At 39.9% G+C, this 17,605-nt stretch overlaps 1 protein-coding gene across 1 annotated transcript in view; it reads left to right on the forward strand.

The window, feature by feature from the left end:
• Positions 1-17,605, forward strand: part of SYNE2 (spectrin repeat containing nuclear envelope protein 2) — a gene marked incomplete at both ends in the record, with an annotated part of 173,278 nt that overhangs the window by 40,050 nt on the left and 115,623 nt on the right. The window contains 14 exons of the mRNA XM_080344595.1: positions 601-759; positions 1,455-1,616; positions 3,752-3,853; positions 5,133-5,333; positions 6,572-6,737; positions 7,484-7,596; positions 8,356-8,558; positions 8,883-9,002; positions 9,093-9,378; positions 10,103-10,272; positions 12,269-12,581; positions 13,335-13,499; positions 15,878-16,234; positions 16,722-16,856. Coding sequence (XP_080200721.1) covers positions 601-759; positions 1,455-1,616; positions 3,752-3,853; positions 5,133-5,333; positions 6,572-6,737; positions 7,484-7,596; positions 8,356-8,558; positions 8,883-9,002; positions 9,093-9,378; positions 10,103-10,272; positions 12,269-12,581; positions 13,335-13,499; positions 15,878-16,234; positions 16,722-16,856 — 2,652 coding nt within the window. The remainder of the gene's footprint in view (positions 1-600; positions 760-1,454; positions 1,617-3,751; positions 3,854-5,132; positions 5,334-6,571; positions 6,738-7,483; positions 7,597-8,355; positions 8,559-8,882; positions 9,003-9,092; positions 9,379-10,102; positions 10,273-12,268; positions 12,582-13,334; positions 13,500-15,877; positions 16,235-16,721; positions 16,857-17,605) is intronic.

Raw genomic sequence — 17,605 nt, forward strand, 5'->3', positions numbered from 1 at the left:
GTAAACATTGACATTGCAATTAAGCACAAAGAGGCAGCCTAGTGTTTAAATAGAAAGTGGGGAAAAAGGGACATTTCAGTTTCTGGCAATGGGATATTTGACAATGGCTACGTTTAAGTAGGATTTAAGCTTTTTTTTAAAAAAAGTAATTCAAAGCCTGGAGATCAAAATGGCAGGTTATATTTTTTAGAATGGTAATAGCATCTCAGATGATTATTACATTGTGCATTGTTTATTCCTGTAACTGAGGTTCTGTGTATAGATGTACAGTACCCTTGAATCTTATGATTACAACTTTTAAAGCAAACAGTGGGTTTGGCTCTCTTAGAAATACATTATCCATAGTTCCTGCTCAGCTGTTGTACAGCCAAACCTGAATAATACGGATTTCTAACACAGAAATATTCCTATCAGCATGACAAGGATATAACAACACAGGATACAATCCTAGTCTCATTGTATTAAATAAAACAGATTATTTTGTGTAATGCTGTTGTTTCTCTAAACTAAAAAGAACAACACATCGGTTTAAAATTGTTTTGTTGAATAAACAGCCATAAGTAAACACGATTGTAAATATCCGTTTGGTCTTTTTCACAGATCGAAGAGGCAAAAGAGGAATTTAATGATCACTCTGAAGATGTAGACAAAATAAATCAGATCTGCAAAAACCTGCAATTCCAGCTCAATAAAATGAGAAGCTTTGAGGAGCCCCCGTTTGAGAATGAGGCTAACATTATTGTGGACAGATGGCTGGATGTATGTAAAAAGTAAATTATCAGGGTGGTCTTATCTGTTATGCATTATAGTAATTGATTCTGACGCGTGTGTAATATTTGGAATAAATTAAGTGCAATATGGCAAAGATTCTTAAGAGATAAATCCAAGTGTTTACTAGAGCAAAGCAGAGTGTCTATTGGTGTAATGTTTATGAGTTTTCAGGTAGGTTATATCATGGCTACTCCTTGGCAGTAAATAATTCTAGGAAATGCAGAAAGACAATGCTTGTGCTTTCTGCACGGATCTGTAAGCTTCCATAACAACTTATGTGGATTTAGACTTTGGAGACAATCTGGAGAATTACAATGCTGCTGCTTTTGGTAAGAAATGATTGCCACTGTCGATCTAAGCAGTGCATCAATACTGAGATTAGATGGTATTTACTGAGAGTAGATAAACATTAATGAGTAAGGCTCCTTCCTAAACCTGCCTTAAACTGGCAAGCTGCCGTTGTGATTGGTATGTTTGGCGACATGTGTGGCAGGGATTTAAATATCTTCTCTGTGACCAGTTCACTGTGAAGACACATGAGATTTTTTTTTCCCCTGCCACACTTGTTGTTTTTGTGGGTGGTTTCATATTGCTCAGATTTTATTATGTTGTGTTTGCTTTTAGAATATACCTCAACATTTTTGAAATCTGTGTGTGTTTTCTGTATATAAATCTCATGGTAGATCAATGAGAAGACTGAAAACTACTGTGATAATTTGGGAAGAGCTCAGGCTTTGTGGGACAAACTTCTTAGTTTATCTGGCACAATTGACGCTTGGGCAAATGAAGAACTTAAAAACGCAGAAGGCCATTGTCTGACTGAAGAGGAGCTTACGCAGTTGAAGGTAAGTTGAATGGAAATGTTTTACCCATGACTTATACTGTAGTGATATGGACTTTGAACTATAAACATGCCCATCACATAAAAATATCAGCACTGCAGAGAAAGTTGTACATTTGCAATTGTATCTGCATGGGTAGTTTTGCTGAAGATATTCCTTAATGTATTGGGTATATAGGTTTTGGAAACTAGTGAATAGATAGCATATATTTATACTAAGTTGTTTAAAATTAATTCAGTACTGCAAATGCTGCTTTAGACTACAAAAGACCCCTCATTCCTTTGTGCTCTACAAACATATAGCGAAGAGAAGGTGTGGAAAGCCTGTAGTTTGGAGCACGGTGGTGGACATATTTCCTGTGCCTGGGGAAGAAAGGAAAGAGAGTGTGTATAGGCTAACAATTAGTTTTCTAGTTAGAAATTGCCTATCAATGAAGATGCAAGAGCCTCAGAAATGTCTGGGCAATGCACAGGTCAGGAAGAGGTTGCCAAGGTGGCTGATTTCCCTCTGTGATCCTTGTCCTGGTGTGCTCCCCGGTGTAACTTAACGCAGCCTTAATAGTGGCTGGATGCTGGGGAGCTCCGGGAGCTGCAAACTAAATAAAAATGATTTCCTGCTTGAGTGAGGTTGAGACATAAATATAACCCATATCCTCTTGTTTGAAAATATGCAGGCAGGTTTTTTTTCTCAGTGTTTATACGCTACAAATGCCCTGTTTTTTATTATGCTTATTTGCAGCGTTACTGCTGTTGTTAGCCCTGCTCATTTTTTTAAATTTCCAGAGCAATAAAAAACCAAGGTGTTCTTTGTTTATAGATCTTCCCAGTAAAACAGTAGTACACGTGCTGTGCAGAGGCGGGTATTTTGTCACATTATTATAGCCTTAACCATTGTGTTGTTAGAATTTACCTGGGGTAGTTCAGGTCCCTGAGGGCTCCAGTAAAAATGCACCAGCTGGCAACTGCATCTTAAGAGCCATTTTGTTACCTGGAAACTGCTCAAGGCCGGCATGATGTGACCGAGCCCCTGACCAGTGTGTCTCTGCTGGTGCTGGGAAAGGCTGTGCTGGGGGTGGCTGTGCTAAGGTGACTCTGCTGCTCATGTGCCACAGGATAATTCTCAAAAGAAAGGGGAGGAGAGGGCAAGGGGGCAGAAATCAGATTTCCCATGAGCAACTATAAAAGAATAGAAAGGAGAGAAAACTGAACTCAGTGCATTGGTATTTTTGTAAAATGATTTAAAGCACAGAGGGCGCCAGGCTCATTTATCAATTTATTGTTATTTCTTTTGTTGTTGATCCTGAATCATCTCTACATTAATGTTAATTACAAAAAAAAACCCAACTGTTGCAATGTGTGTCATGTTACATAGGGTTGAAATCCAGGGTCCTCTGTGACCGGCCAGCAGAACACCGGTGTGTGTGCTTTCAAGAAGCCTGTCACAAAAGAACAAAGTAATGAGTTATTTGAGTGCATATCTAAAGATAATTTCAGTATAAATACTGTGAGAAAGTTCTGCTTTTCCCTGTAGCCAGTATGTAAATGGAACTTTTTTAAGGGCTGTGTCACATGAATGGGTTTTGAATACTTTGTCCTGGGGAAGTTTGGAATATTGATTTGGGAATATGAGATGATGTGACCATTTTAGATATATCCTGTTTCATAAGTTGAAGCCGGTATTTTACTTTCACATGACTGAGTTGATCCAAATTCCATTCAAATGAGTAGAGGTCTTTTCATATACAAAGGATTTACATTAAAAAAGTGCTTATAGCATGTGTTGTATTTTATCACATCCCTATCAAATGTATCATTGGGATGCCAATTCTTGCCTTTAAGTCTATAACATCTGAGAATACCCTTTCAAATAGAAGCAGCAAGAAAAAAATACAAAATTAAGATTATTTTCCTGCAAATTTACTTGGCTTAATATAGAAGTAAAATCATTAACGTTGTTAAATTTATGCTACATTTGCATTAACAACTGCTCTGCCTGAGAAACATAGAGGGTTTCTGACTCTAATAAAAAAAAGTTCATAAATTGCTAAAATGAAAATTGCTAATATAATTTTCTAACAGTAACATGGAGATTTAATGTGGGGAGAAACACAGTTATGGATGTGTTTTTTCCACCTTTAGGCCTGCCTACGAGTGCAAGAGCAGAAACTTCAGAAATTTGACAACACGGTGGCTGAGATAGAAGAACTTCTGAACAGTAATGAAACTCCACTGGAGCTACAGGTACGAAGAAGCTTCTCGAGTTAATACACCAGTACTCATTAGTCTAGTACTGTCTTTGCCACAGTCATTTCTTGGTTTAACTGAAATCTGCCCAAAGAGAATTGAAGTCATTTTGTTGGCTATTGGCAGTGACATTTCGTTTATTGTCTTTCTCAAGCTGTTAGAACCAAACCTGTCGTTTTAAACACAAAGGCCTCTCTTAGTCATGTGCCTTTTAGGGGCTTAGACCTGATCCAACTGTTTTCCAGGCCTGGTGGAAGAGGCCCATGTAAGTGATATCTGGCTTTTAGCTACTGGCCAAATACCAGGCACAGTGGATTTCGTCATCCCTTTGGGGATCCCAGCAACTCAGCATCCTGAGCTTTACCTGAATATGGCTTAGTGTAGCCTGGTAGTGTGTAGCTATGTGCATAGAGTGGTGGTTACTGTGATGTTTTCCTTTGGAATATCACAAAGAAATCAATTTCACACAGCAAAGAATAAACCCTTCTCCACTGTTGGAGGCCGTGTTGTACCTTAATCCTCTACCAGTTCCCTCAGTGTCCCCTTCCGGTGTCTGTCAGATGCACCTTGAGCTTGACCTGGTTTGGCTATTTGTGTGTTTATCCTCAGGCAGTGAACTCAGAGGAGTTTCACTGGGTGAGATGACCTAAGGAGCTTAGGAAAGGACTTGGTGACCTTGCACTGTGCACACTACGCTCCTCCAGAGCACCAGACGCCCTGAGCCCCCTGGGGTTGTGTTTCACCATGTGGCCATGATCCCATTGAGTTACTGTCTCAGCAAATCTGCAGAAGCCTTAAGGATAAGGTTAAGGACCTGTTGCTCCTTAGTGAGTAGTGCCAAGCCAGAGCTCCCCACCACACTGCTGTCCTTGCCTATTTTTTGGATGGGTGTAGGGAATTTGCCCCAGTGGGATCACTTCAGGCAGGTGTGTACAAACAGAGCTGGCAATCTCTTTTTCCTGGTAGCTGAAGCACTTGTATGGCCTTTAGATAGTAGACACTGGAGTAGACTGACAAATAAATTTGTTAGTAAAGCAGCACCAGGAAGTTAATTTGTAGTAAAGATGGACCGAGATCATTCCTCCTTGGAAAAGCAGGGCTTAAATACTATTTTTCCTAATTTGTGGAGTGGGAGGGAAAGAAACTGGAACAAACTGTGATTGAAACGTCTAGACTTCAAATCATTTCATTGCATTTTATGTCTGTCATGGAGTTCTAATATTCTAGGAAATCAATCCAGTATAATTTCTTACATATGTTTATTTCCAATTTTAAGGTCATCAGATCAGCTGTTGTGCAAAAAATGGAGCTAATAAAAGAGCTCTTGTCAACAAAGCGGGGGACCAGTGAACTCAGTGTGAATACAGCAGAGCTGAAAGGAGACCTTGATCTGGCCAAGACACAGATTGGAATGACTGAATCACTTTTAAAAGCTTTGTCTCCTTCTGACACCTTAGAGATCTTTACTAAATTAGAGGTAACATGCCAAAAATTATGCATATTTTATAATTTTGTTCATTATTTTTCTCCTGGGCAAGTTTCATAAGTGTTTCATCTGTATATGTTGTAAACTGCTAGAATAACTCAGGTGAAGAGCCTGGCTTGACTATCCCCTTAAGCTGCCAGAAAGAAAAGCCTGTTTTCACTGAATGTTACCTGATGTGGTTAGTTAACCCTTGCAGCTATTGGAAATGGTCAATGGTAGGTGCAAGAAACAGTATACTGCCCAAGGTATGCTAGAATCACAGAACAGAATCATAGAGTCATTATGATTGGAATAGACCCTTAGGATCATCAAGTCCGACCACAACCTAACTATAGCACTAAACCATGTCCTTAAGAACCTCATCTAAGCATCTTTTAAAGACCTGGAGTGATGGTGATGCAACCACTGCCCTGGGCAGCCTGTTCCAATGCCTGAAAACCCTTTCCATGAAGAAATTTTTCCTAATACCCAATCTGAACCTTCCCTGGCACAACTTGAGGCCATTTGAAGCAGTAATGGGGGTACTGGGTTGTATCTTTTCCAAGACTGAGCAATATACAGAGCTTGTCTTTGTGCCACCTGAGCCTGCCTGCAAGGGGAGTTCCCAGTAGGCAATTTCAGCCAACTTGCCATCTTGGCACCAGGGAGAAAGGTGAGAAAAGAGTTGTGCCCTGCTTGGAGGTTCAGGGCTGGGAAGATTTAAACCTTCTGTTGAGCACCGAGTGGATTATGCACATTCTGGGTGTTAGACCACTAGTGTTTGGGAGAGTGAAATCACAAGCATTGGTAGAAAGATACAGCTTTTAATTAATTCTCCCAGCTCCCTTTAAGTTGTCTTTCAACCCACAGGGAGTTGACATACACAACAAGGTATTAAAGGATGGAATAGTGCCTATGGCAGCTAAGGCACTATAGCTTCTAGGTATTAGATGCTCTGGAATGCACTGTATTACTGTGCACTTCACATACCTATTCTGTGTGATGCCAAAGTATACATGAGTATGAGTACAGATGATAATACTTATGTGTACAGATGTATACACACTGCTCAAGGAGAGTTTAGTGCTTATATTGTTGGCCTTGTTAACATCAATATGATTTAAGAAATTCTTTTGCCGCATAGGCAGGACTAAACCCTTTTGCAGAACTCTACTTTGTACTAAAGCAGCTCTGTACTTCTTGCACTTTGACTTTTCTTTTTAACAGTTGTCCTTTTTTAAAAACTTCAGGAGATACACCAGAAAATTCTGCAACAAGAACACCACGTGACGTTACTCCAAGAAGAGACGGATTGTCCTGATGTGGATGAATTAAATAAGCAGCTTAAATGTGTCACTGATTTATTTAATAAGAAGAAACATGTATTTCAAGATCACTTTATCGGTGTTTTGGACCGTAAGCAAACACATTTCACATTTATGTAGCTTTATAGGTTTGTATTGATCATCATAATCACTTAAAGGTTGTGTATTGAATTTATTTTTGGTTTGGTATCTGAAACTGCTTTGATATGTCAAACTGCTTCAGGGTTCTGAACAAGATAAAGATTTGGATAAAAACGGCTTTTGAGTCCAACCAACCACTCAATCTGAGTCTAAGTATTCTGTTTTTTATTTTTATATTTAAAAAAAACAGATAAAAGAAATATAAAGCATAATTCAGGAACAAATGCCAGAACATTTCGATATAAAATGCAGAAATCAAATGTTTTTATTTTTTCCAGTAGTTTTTAATTTAATCTTAGTTACAATAAGGAATTATTAGTTAATTCTTGTTATGGGCAGACACAGGATTGTCAAATTAGGTGTCAAATTAGGCCCAAATAGTTTTTGAGTAATATTTTTTGTGTTGGAAATGAGAAAAGTTGTCAGTAGGCCAATCCAGGTCTTGTGTACTGAAGCTGCGATGTATAGCAGACTGTCCCTCCCAAGTGAACAGCTATGTTTGTTGTCAGTTAATATTAGGTAAAAGAAACAATATGAACCGCAGCATTTTCTGTCACATGGTCTGTAGCGAAAAGCAACCTTTGGCAGTAGCACTGATAAATTTAATTACAAATTGTCTTGAAATATTAATGTTGAATAGGGTTTTCTTTTACAGAATACAATTAATGAAGAAAATTGGAATGTATCTTTTTTCAGGTCAGTGCAAGAATTTTAATGACTGGTTCAGCAGCACTCAGCTGTCTTTGAAGGACTGCTTTGACCCCTCAGAAACAAAACCGATACTGGAAGAAAGACTGCAGAGGCTAAAGGTAAAGTATTTAAATGTTCTCATTTCTATAGCTGATTGTTCTTCAAGTTTGTCTTTTTTACACAGGAGACTATTCTTGGGAATGTGTTCACCTACAGAGAGTTTGTAACTTGAGGCTGAAAGAACATTTCATGTAACTTAAAGCATTAAGATAATAAGTGGAATGAAAATAAAACGTTGTTAAAGTGGAGTATCAGTGTTCAAGTTGAGACATAGTTGTGCGAGTGAGAGACAGGACAGCAGTGAGTGAAAGTACATGGACTTTGATGAAGTATTTCAGTGTGCAAAGATGCAGAAATTCAAATATGTAGAGAGTAAAATGAAATTCTGATCTCCATTGGACTCAAACATGAAAAATTTACATTCACTTTGCAGTAGCCAGATTTTCAGGCAGAATCAACAGAAAAGAGATGGAAAAACTGCAACATCTGCAAGAAGCAATGACAATTGGACAGCAGCTGTGATGTCAGCACTAGATTTGAATGCCACTTTTCTCTTTCTTTTCTGTGTATTTGTGCTGTAGAGAAGAAAGGCCAAACCATCCACTTAACTTTCTCCTTACTTTACAAACAGCAACTTTCCCATTTACAAGTGAAATAGTCAGCAAACTGTGAATTAACATGTATTCCTTTTCAGGAACTCGAATTGCTGTAGAAAATATTGGTGGAGATAACAGGAGTTGAAAAACTCTTGTAACATAAATACCTATCATACAACAGCGAATTTGACAAATGCATCTTGTGTTTGTGCTCTTATTCAGCACTTCCTAACATCTGAAGGCAAAGACAGAGATATCCAAGAGGTTAAAACGTTGTTGAATAAAGTGAAGAATTACTTGCCCAAAGCAAGCATTAACCACCTTACCAACCGTGTGAGGGATCAAGAGGCAGAACTGCAGAGATTGATCTCCAAATGCCAGAAACGGGAAAAGGAACTTGGTGATTCTCTCCAGCAGCTCAGCAGGTAGGGAACTAATGTAGTTTCTGACATTTTAATCACAAGTGATAGAAAATGATTCATTACCAAACAGCTATAGTGAATGGCAAACAACCCTGCTTTTTATTAAAGATGGTATTTTAATAAAGGGTAGTGAGTGTTTTGTGTGCTTCATATTTTTTTTTACACTTTGGATCAGACTCAGTGTAAAAAAGAGATAGTAAAAATGACGCTTGAGCATGATCAGGAGCATGATATTTATGTTACTTTTTGTTGGCGAAACACTGCTGTCATCAAGTCTTAGTCATGTAACGCCTCTCATTTTGACCTGTGTCTTTATACTCTCTTTAGTCTTGAAGAAAGCAGCACAGTCTTGGAAGAGTGGCTCACTGCTCAGGAAGTAAAACTAGAAGAGGTCAAAAAAGATGCGACAAAACTTGAAAACTTCAATAAAACACTATTAATGCAGAGGTATCATGTTCTCTAAGAATTTTCTTCTAAAGAAGATTTTTCCATGTTGTTACAACAAATAGATGCTTATTAATTTTTTGTGCTTTTCAGAAAACCATTTGACTCCATGGCTCAGTTGGCAAATTCCTTGAGGGAGACTGGGCTGACAGATGAAACCGTTTCAGAAGCCAGTGACCTTATTAGTAGATACCAGACACTGATAACACATGTAAGTGAAATGGCAGGGAATACTGAGAGACTTCCAGTGGAAGGACAAAATTTTGAAGAACTTGCCCAGGATGTTTCTTCCTGGATCAAAAAGCTCGAGGAGGCCATTAATAACCTGAATTCACAGGCCAGCGAGTTGTCATCAGACGAAAGGATGAATCAGATAAAGGTATTATGTTAAATGTATTCCTTTTCCACTTCACAACTCATGCTAACATCAGGGGACTGCTTGATGAGTCAGTACTTCATAAAAGATACTGTCACTGCTGAGTGCCTGTGGTTTTGTGGCCTATTTGGTGTGGGCAGGGTGTTTGGTGTTGGTTTTTTTGTCTGTTTTTGCATGGTTTATCAGGCTGCTCCATTGTCTGGGTGGTTCTCTCAGGCCTCAATGGTGTCTCCTTTCTGACTGCTTAGGAGGCCTCCTAACCGAGTAGCCACAAATGAGGATGCTGGGATTTACATGTTTCGTTCTGTGGAAGGAGTAGTATTGTGACAAATGTATCTTCCTAAGATTTGGAGAATTTTTTGATTTGTCAGCACAATATTGGTTTTGTTATGTAGAAAATAATGAATAAATCAGCTTAATTATGCCAGGCTTTCTAAAACTGATCATGGTATAAATTTTGAGTTGGTCATATGCAGGGACAGGAGTTGGACTCTATGATCCTTGTGGTTCCTTTCCAACTCACACATTCTGTGATTATATCCATTCATTATATCCATCATATCCATTATATCCATTATATCCATCAGTTATTTGATATATTGGAAGGAGAATGCTTTTGTCTTGAACAGCAGTGTACAAAGTATGAAAAAAAATCATTGGTAATACCTTTTATTTTGTAACCAAAAATAGCTGTATATGTACTGCTTTTGCTTCTTGTTTAATACAGGAAATCACAGCTCTCAGAGAAGCAGGAGGGGCCAAAATACAGAAGATGGTAGCTCTAGGAGAAACTTTACTGAGAGATGAGAAAAATAAGAAGCCACTGGTTCAGCAGACTATTTCTGAGCTCCAGAACAAGTGGGAAAGCACCTGTCGGCTCGCGGCTGAACGTACAAGGTAATGTGGGATTTGCTGAGAGGCAGTACGGATCACTTACTGCTATATTGACTTCCTTATCTTCTTCTTGCACCAGTTTCACTGAAGTCGTGTTCCTTCGGGGCAGAACAAGATACCTACAGAAATGCTTGTATTACTACAGTATTGTGGAGGGGTAGGTCACAGTAAAGTAGGGGCTGTGGCCAGGAGACGTAAGGGGGGTAACAGGACAGTTTAATGGGGTTTGTCCAGCTCACCTCAAACTCCCTTCTGATAGTGAAGTATCTCAGCCACTCTTATTTAAATTAAAAAAAAACAGTGCACCAAATGCTCCTTGTTTTATTAGACTGTGCAGTGAGGATGCACTGATTTAACACCGCGGTGTGAGGATGCAGAGATTGAACACTGTGGTGGCCCTTTGCTGCAATGCGACCTCAACTCTGAGTCCCAGACGTAGCCCCCCAGCAGAAGGGGGATCTACCCTTGCACAGATTCGTACTGCTTTGTAAGAGAGTTTGGGGTAAATCCAGCAAGATGTGATTTCTAAAGTAGAGTTTTTAAAGCCTGGTTTATTCTGTAAGAGGCTTTCTTGGCTGTGACAGCTGGTATTTTTAAGTCAGCAAAGGCACTTCAGTGTTGTTGGCACTGTGGCAACTGTGTCTGAGAGCCAAATTGATCCTTTAAACACATCAGGTGATTCCAGGTGTGTTGTGTAAACACAAACTGAAGCTCTTATTTTGCACACGCAAATACTTTCAAGATATTTGTCTGCCATAACGTCATTGAACTGACTTTCAGTAAAACCCCTGGGAACTTTGCGGTTGAGATCACTGGGAGCTAAAGTAGGCCTATTGTATACTTTAAAAAAATGTCTAGGCAATGATTTATTAAAAATAACTGTTTTTGAGAATATGCAGTTGTCTTCTCTTATTACTGTGAACTCAGTACAAGCAATGCAAGTGGCATTCAGAAAGAGAGAGCATTGGCTGTATTGGATTCAACACATCAGAATGCTGAGCACCCTCTTCACAGTATGTTGAGGAGATGAGGTGCTCAGCACATCTGAAGAGATGCTCAGGACCTTGCAGGATCAGGCCAGTGAAAAATAGATGTGACACAGTAATGGCAGCAGCGTGAAGCTGGAATGGGGAACTTGAAGCAAGAGTACTTAACATATGTGAGGCTGTGCTGTATTTGTCATCTGCCAAAAAGTATGAATCTTGAGGGGCAAAAAACAAAACACTTAAGCTTTGTTTTTGTCCTTGTTTATCTTGCTGTACTTTACAGAATTATCACCAGACTTTATTTATTTGGATTTGTTTGTGTGGGATAATGTTTTCAAATGTTGGCATTTAAGTTCCATCTGGAAAATATCTGAGCACCATCACTAAATGTGAACGTACAAATGTTACTTTTGTCTCACTGATCATAGTTTTGTATTTCCTGTGGACAAATGCAACATATTCACCTGCTGCAGATCAGCATGAGTGCTTACAAATCCAGTGTCAAGGTCAGGAAAGCAGACACTGGATTGTGCTAAGATGGCCCTTATTGCATATGCTGGTTTTGCTGTCTGTATCTGAAACATTTCTCCATCTTCATTGCAACCAATGCAATGCGTATCTTCTGCAGAACATTCTCTTTCAGGAGGCTGTCATAAGAAGTTGTCAAGGAAAATAGTTGTAGTTTTTAAACAGAACTTATGCTGTAATAAAAAGCAGAAGAATACAGAGCATGAGCATCACATCTCAGATGCTAGAAACTATGGGCTTATAGATTCAGGTTTAAGATTCACTTGTCCTGCATTCGTGTCCCATTCAGCAATAATAAATTCAGTGTTTTACATTTCCCTCACCTTGAAAATTCCAGTCTAAAGCTGATCAGTAATTTAAAATCTGAAGAAAAGTATTCAGTATGCTCCAGTTTGTTCTAATGGTTGACTTGTTCACAATTTGACATTTTCTAGGTAATGAATAAACAAATTTTTAGTACTATTAAATGGAATATTTTTTCTTAGCCCTCAAGAGCAACTTCAGTTCAACAGGGAGCAATATGAGCAAAGCAAAGAAGATCTGAGACTGGCTCTAACTGAACTGGAGAAACAGCAACAGGAGATGGGGTTTGCCCTTCAGCCTGGTTTGCAGGAGAAACAAGCTCAGCTGACAAACTACGCCAACCTCCTGCAGAAAGCAGAAGACTTAACTTCCCGATTTAATGAATTGGAAAGCCAGGAAGGTCACCTAAAGGGTTGCACTGGGGATCCCTGCTTCACGGAGGCGGAATGGTTGGAATTAAAGCACCAACATGATAATCTCCTCAGCCAGCTACAGGTTGGAACCTCACTCTGTTTCCTTGCAAAATTATTGGGATGGGTGTTGATTGCGGTTCTCACTGTGTGCCTGTAGTGTCATTCCCCTATGGGTAAAACTGGGAGTGGTGGAAGGACCTCTGTAGAAGGGCAGGGAATTCTTCTCTCTCTCACTTTCTCTCTTACTGTTGAAAAAAGAGTACCAGAAACTCATGTTTTTCACTACATTGTGCTTTGCAGAGGGATAAATGTTTAAACAAATGAGACTAAGGTGTGTATGAAGAACATTTTTTACCTGTATAAACCGATTCAGATAGCTATAATAGGAAGTATTTGTTCCTATAATCTCCAAGCCACGGTAGTTTTGTGGGGTTTTTTTCTTTTTTTTTTCTTCTAGAAGCATGAATGGCTTGTATTGTGTTTGTTATTGGTTCCAGCCAATTTAGTGCAAATTGCATTTGCACCATATGTGGCATTCTGCATCAAATCTTTCATCCGTTTTGAATAGAAAACATCCCTTTTAGAAGTATATTCTTATGGAATGCAAAATCTTTTGCTTCCTGCTGCTAATGAAGATTTTGTTCATGGTGGAGTCCCTGATGTTCTGGGAAGAGAGCAAGATATTTTTGTGCATCTGTGGTTAGCTGAATAGTTTATGGGAAACAAGCAATTTTTTGGTGCTGCTGAGGTCCTGGAAAAGTTGCAACAGTCTGTGGATGAGTTCTGTTTGTTTGAGCTAATGGTGGACTAATTCTAGAAACTCCTTGCTTTCTAGACCATAGTGCAGACACTGGAAAGTCACGTTCAAGAGCACCTGCAGTTTCAGAATATGGTAAGAGGCCTGAGCACTGAGCTGAAAACTACCTCTGAGAAGCTTGCTGATAGTGAAGGTCGAGCAATGGAACAACCATCTGCTGAGCAAAACCAGTTGAAATCACAGGTATGTTGCAGATTTTGCATCATGGAGAAAGTGGGTCCATGCCATGGAGGCTCGTAGGGACCATCACATTTATAAAAGAGAACTGCTAATGGTGTGAAGCTGAAAAACTAAGAAATATTTCTAAAATATGAAGTATATATGATGTTACTTTTATCAAGATAACTGTAGGCCTAAAACCACTCTTGATGAACTGAGTGGACCTTTACTGCCAGCTGAACTGAAGGTAGAATTGTCCTAGCTCAAGCACACAGGCTTCTTCACAGAATCACAGAATGTCAGGGATTGGAAAGGACCTCGAAAGATCATTTAGTCCTATACCCCTGCTGGAGCAGGAACACCCAGGTGAGGTTACAGAGGAAGGCGTCCAGGTGGGTTTTGAATGTCTCCAGAGTAGGAGACGCCACAACCCCCCTGGGCAGCCTGGGACAGTGCTCGGTCACCCTCACTGAGAAGAAGTTTCTTCTCAAATTTAAGTGGAACCTCCTGTGTTCCAGTTTGAACCCATTACCCCTTGTCCTATCATTGGTTGTCACCGAGAAGAGCCTGACTCCATCCTCCTGACACTCACCCTTTATATATTTGTAATAATTAATGAGGTCACCCCTCAGTCTCCTCTTCTCCAAGCTAAAGAGCCCCAGCTCTCCCAGCCTTTCCTCATAAGGGAGATGCTCCACTCCCTTCACCATCTTTGTTGTGCTGTGCTGGACTCTCCCTGTCCTTCTGGAACTGAGGGGCCCAGAACTGGACACAATATTCCAGGTGTGGTCTCACCAGGGCAGAGTAGAGGGGCAGGAGAACCTCTCTTGACCTATTGACCACCCCCCTTTTAATACACCCCAGGATGCCATTGGCCTTCCTGGCCACAAGGGCCCAGTGCTGGCTCATGGTCATCCTGCTGTCCACCACGACCCCCAGGTCCGTTTTGCCTACACTGCTCTCTAATAGGTCATTCCCCAACTTATACTGGAACCTGGGTTTGGTCCTACGCAGATACAAGACTCTACACTTGCCCTTGTTATATTTCATTAGATTTTTCCCTGCCCAACTCTCCAGCCTGTCCAGGTCTCTGGATGGCAGCACAGCCTTCTGGCGTGTCAGCCACTCCTCTCAGCTTCGTGTCATCAGCAAACTTGCTGATAGTACATTCTATTCCCTCATCCAAATCATTGATGAATATATTGAATAATACAGGCCCCAGTACTGACCCCTGAGGCACTCCACTAGACACAGGCCTCCAACTGAACTCCGCCCCATTGACCACGACTCTCTGGCTTCTTCCCTTCAGCCAGTTCGCAGTCCACCTCACTACCCAGTCAGTCCAGACTGCACTCCCTCAGTTTAGCTGTAAAGATGCTGTGGGACTGTGTCAAATGCCTTACTGAAGTCAAGGTAGACCATGGCCACCGCTCTGCCATCATCCATCCATCTTGTTATGTCCTCATAAAAGTCAATGCGGTTGGTCAAGCACAACTTCCCCTTGGTGAAGCCACGTTGACTGCCCCTAATCACCGTCTTATCCCTGATATGCCTTGAGATGGCACCAAGGATAAGTCATTCCATCAGTTTCCCAGGGATGGAGGTGAGGCTGACTGGTCTATAGTTACCTGGGTCCTCCTTCTTGCCCTTTTTGAAGACTGGAGTGACATTTGCTTTCCTCCAGTCCTCAGGCACCTCTCCCGTTTTCCAAGACTTGGCAAAGATGATGGAGAGTGATCCAGCAATAACCTCAGCCAGCTCCCTCAGCACCCGCGGGTGCTTCAGTTTGTTTGTTCATCTATTTATTTTTTTTCCATGGGCATAAGGAGTAAAAAGATCATTAAGTTTGGTGTTGGTAAGTGCCTTTAAGTTAGCCAGAGTGGAAAGCTTAGGAAAATGTCAATGAGTCAAGTTCAGTTTTAAGAAGTATCCTTCATGCATAGCTAGGCATTCTTTTGCATTTTGGGAGAATGGGTAACAGTCTTGTAGCTGTGAGTGTAGAGAACTGCTAAAAGCTGAAACTATAGCTCAGCTATGGATCACTGCAATTCCCTTCCTCCAGAATTTGCTATACCTCTAACAAGTAAAAGGGAACAGGAGAGGGAAGCAATCACTTGTTCAGAACTTAGAAAGATCACCACACACTTCACAGCATACTATCTGGTTATTTTATTGTTGTCGTAATGCTCATATCTTCAGATGTTCTCTTTTCATAAAAATGGCTGACTAAAATCACTGGTTTAGTTTTTGACTTTCTGCAACAAATAGGTCTGTATGTACTTTTCAGCACAGTTTGTTGTTCACAACAAATATTTATTATTTTAGTGATAGAGTTTAGATCTTAGCATTAAGTATATTGAGAGAAGATACTTTTCAATAAAATGTTTTCTTTGTGTTTAAAGGAACAACAAGGACCTCTTAGTCAATGCGAAGACATGTTAAAGAAGATTTTGGTTTTAGCAGAAACTGTCAAACAAAACACCTCTTCACCAGGACAGAAGTTTATTAAAGATGAGATTGAAACACTTGAAAGTGAACACAGGAGTCTGGAAGAAAGACTTGAAAATGTCAAGCAAAGGGATGAAAATATTTTCAGTGATACCCTTGAGTTGAAAGATGAGTTTGGTAATGAAATAAAAAAGGAAGATAAGGCAGATACAATGCTGAAGAGAGAGATAGAGATCACTTCTGATACTCCTGTTGCTGCAGAAGAGAGCCCTACAGCAGTGGAGTTAAAGGAGCCTTTGGAAATGCATGATGTGAGTGTATTTGTTGACAGTAATGACAGTGGAAGACTGGTTAAAGAGGCATCTGTCTCTCAAATGCCCTTTGTATATTGCATCCTTAATTTAATTGAAATTAAGACTTATGTAAATATATATGTACAAATCAAACATGTAGAGAATTCCCTTAACTTGTTATGACAAGTCCGTAACAAGTCAATAATGTCTATTGAAAACTGCTGTTTTCCATTTAAACACAACCTGCGTATAACTTTTGCTGGCATGTAGTTCGAGCAGGTATCCTTGGTCAGAGAGAAGGTGTATAGATGAGAAAATTGCAGATACACCTCTGCCAAGAACATTGAGAGCTTCTCTTAAACCAATAAGACTTGTTTACAACTGCAGCACCATATTTGTCCTGTTTGTTTTCATAGATAATAATTTTTGCCATTCAAATATTTCATGTTAAAATACAGTATTTATGGTCACACAAGCAGGTTTTCTTTTGTATCATTTCTCTTAGGTTCAAGATGTAAATGGAAATATGTCAGAGAAAGAGAAGCCAAATGATCCACTTTTGGAGGAAAGCAGTGCATTGTCAGACAGCCCATTACAGGGTGTCAGTCAACGCGAGAACAGATTGGAGCAGACTGTTCAGGTGCCTCACAAATACGTTCTGATACATGTCTGTGTGTTTGTCTGTTCACTAGAAATGCATATATAATTGCTTAGAATGCGTAGTCTTACAGAGATATAAATTCCTTATCTGATGAAAGCAATGATAAATTATATTCTTCAAAACATCCCCTCAGCCTTGCACGTGTGAAGTGTGCAGGAGATCAGTCTGATCTCTACAAGCGCCCAGGGCTTGGATCCACTTTCTCCATGATGCAAAACCTGCAACATAGCTGTGATTTCAACAGGTTTTGTCACCTACACACACAAAGTAGGCAATGAGAGGTTACTGACCTGGAACCACTGATCTTTAGAGGACTTCAGGATGTTCACACTGTAAATGACTTCACATGCACAAAGCTGAGGGAATGATTTGGAGAGCTCCCTCATTGATCTCACCATTGAGTAGCTGGGAGAGATGACCATAAAAATATCAGAATGGAAACGATCTGTACTGGGATTTCTGGAGAAGGAGCCAGATCAATAGTTAAGAATGGCCAAATGTGTCTCAGCAGAAACTTCTGTGACAGTATTCAAAATCATGTAAGCTCTTACTCCTCTTTGGTTTATCCTGAAACTGTTTGATAGTGGTTAAGGTCCCGATACAGCAAACTATCTGAGCAGGGATTTCCAAGAGACTCTGAATTTGAGTTACCTCAGCCTTTTCCTTCATTCATTAAGTTAAACTGAAGATAGAGCTTGTGGAGTGTGATATTCCTTAGTAAACTTAGA

This window comes from Nesoenas mayeri, assembly GCF_963082525.1.
Source record: "Nesoenas mayeri genome assembly, chromosome: 5".
Taxonomy (NCBI): Eukaryota; Metazoa; Chordata; class Aves; order Columbiformes; family Columbidae; genus Nesoenas; species Nesoenas mayeri.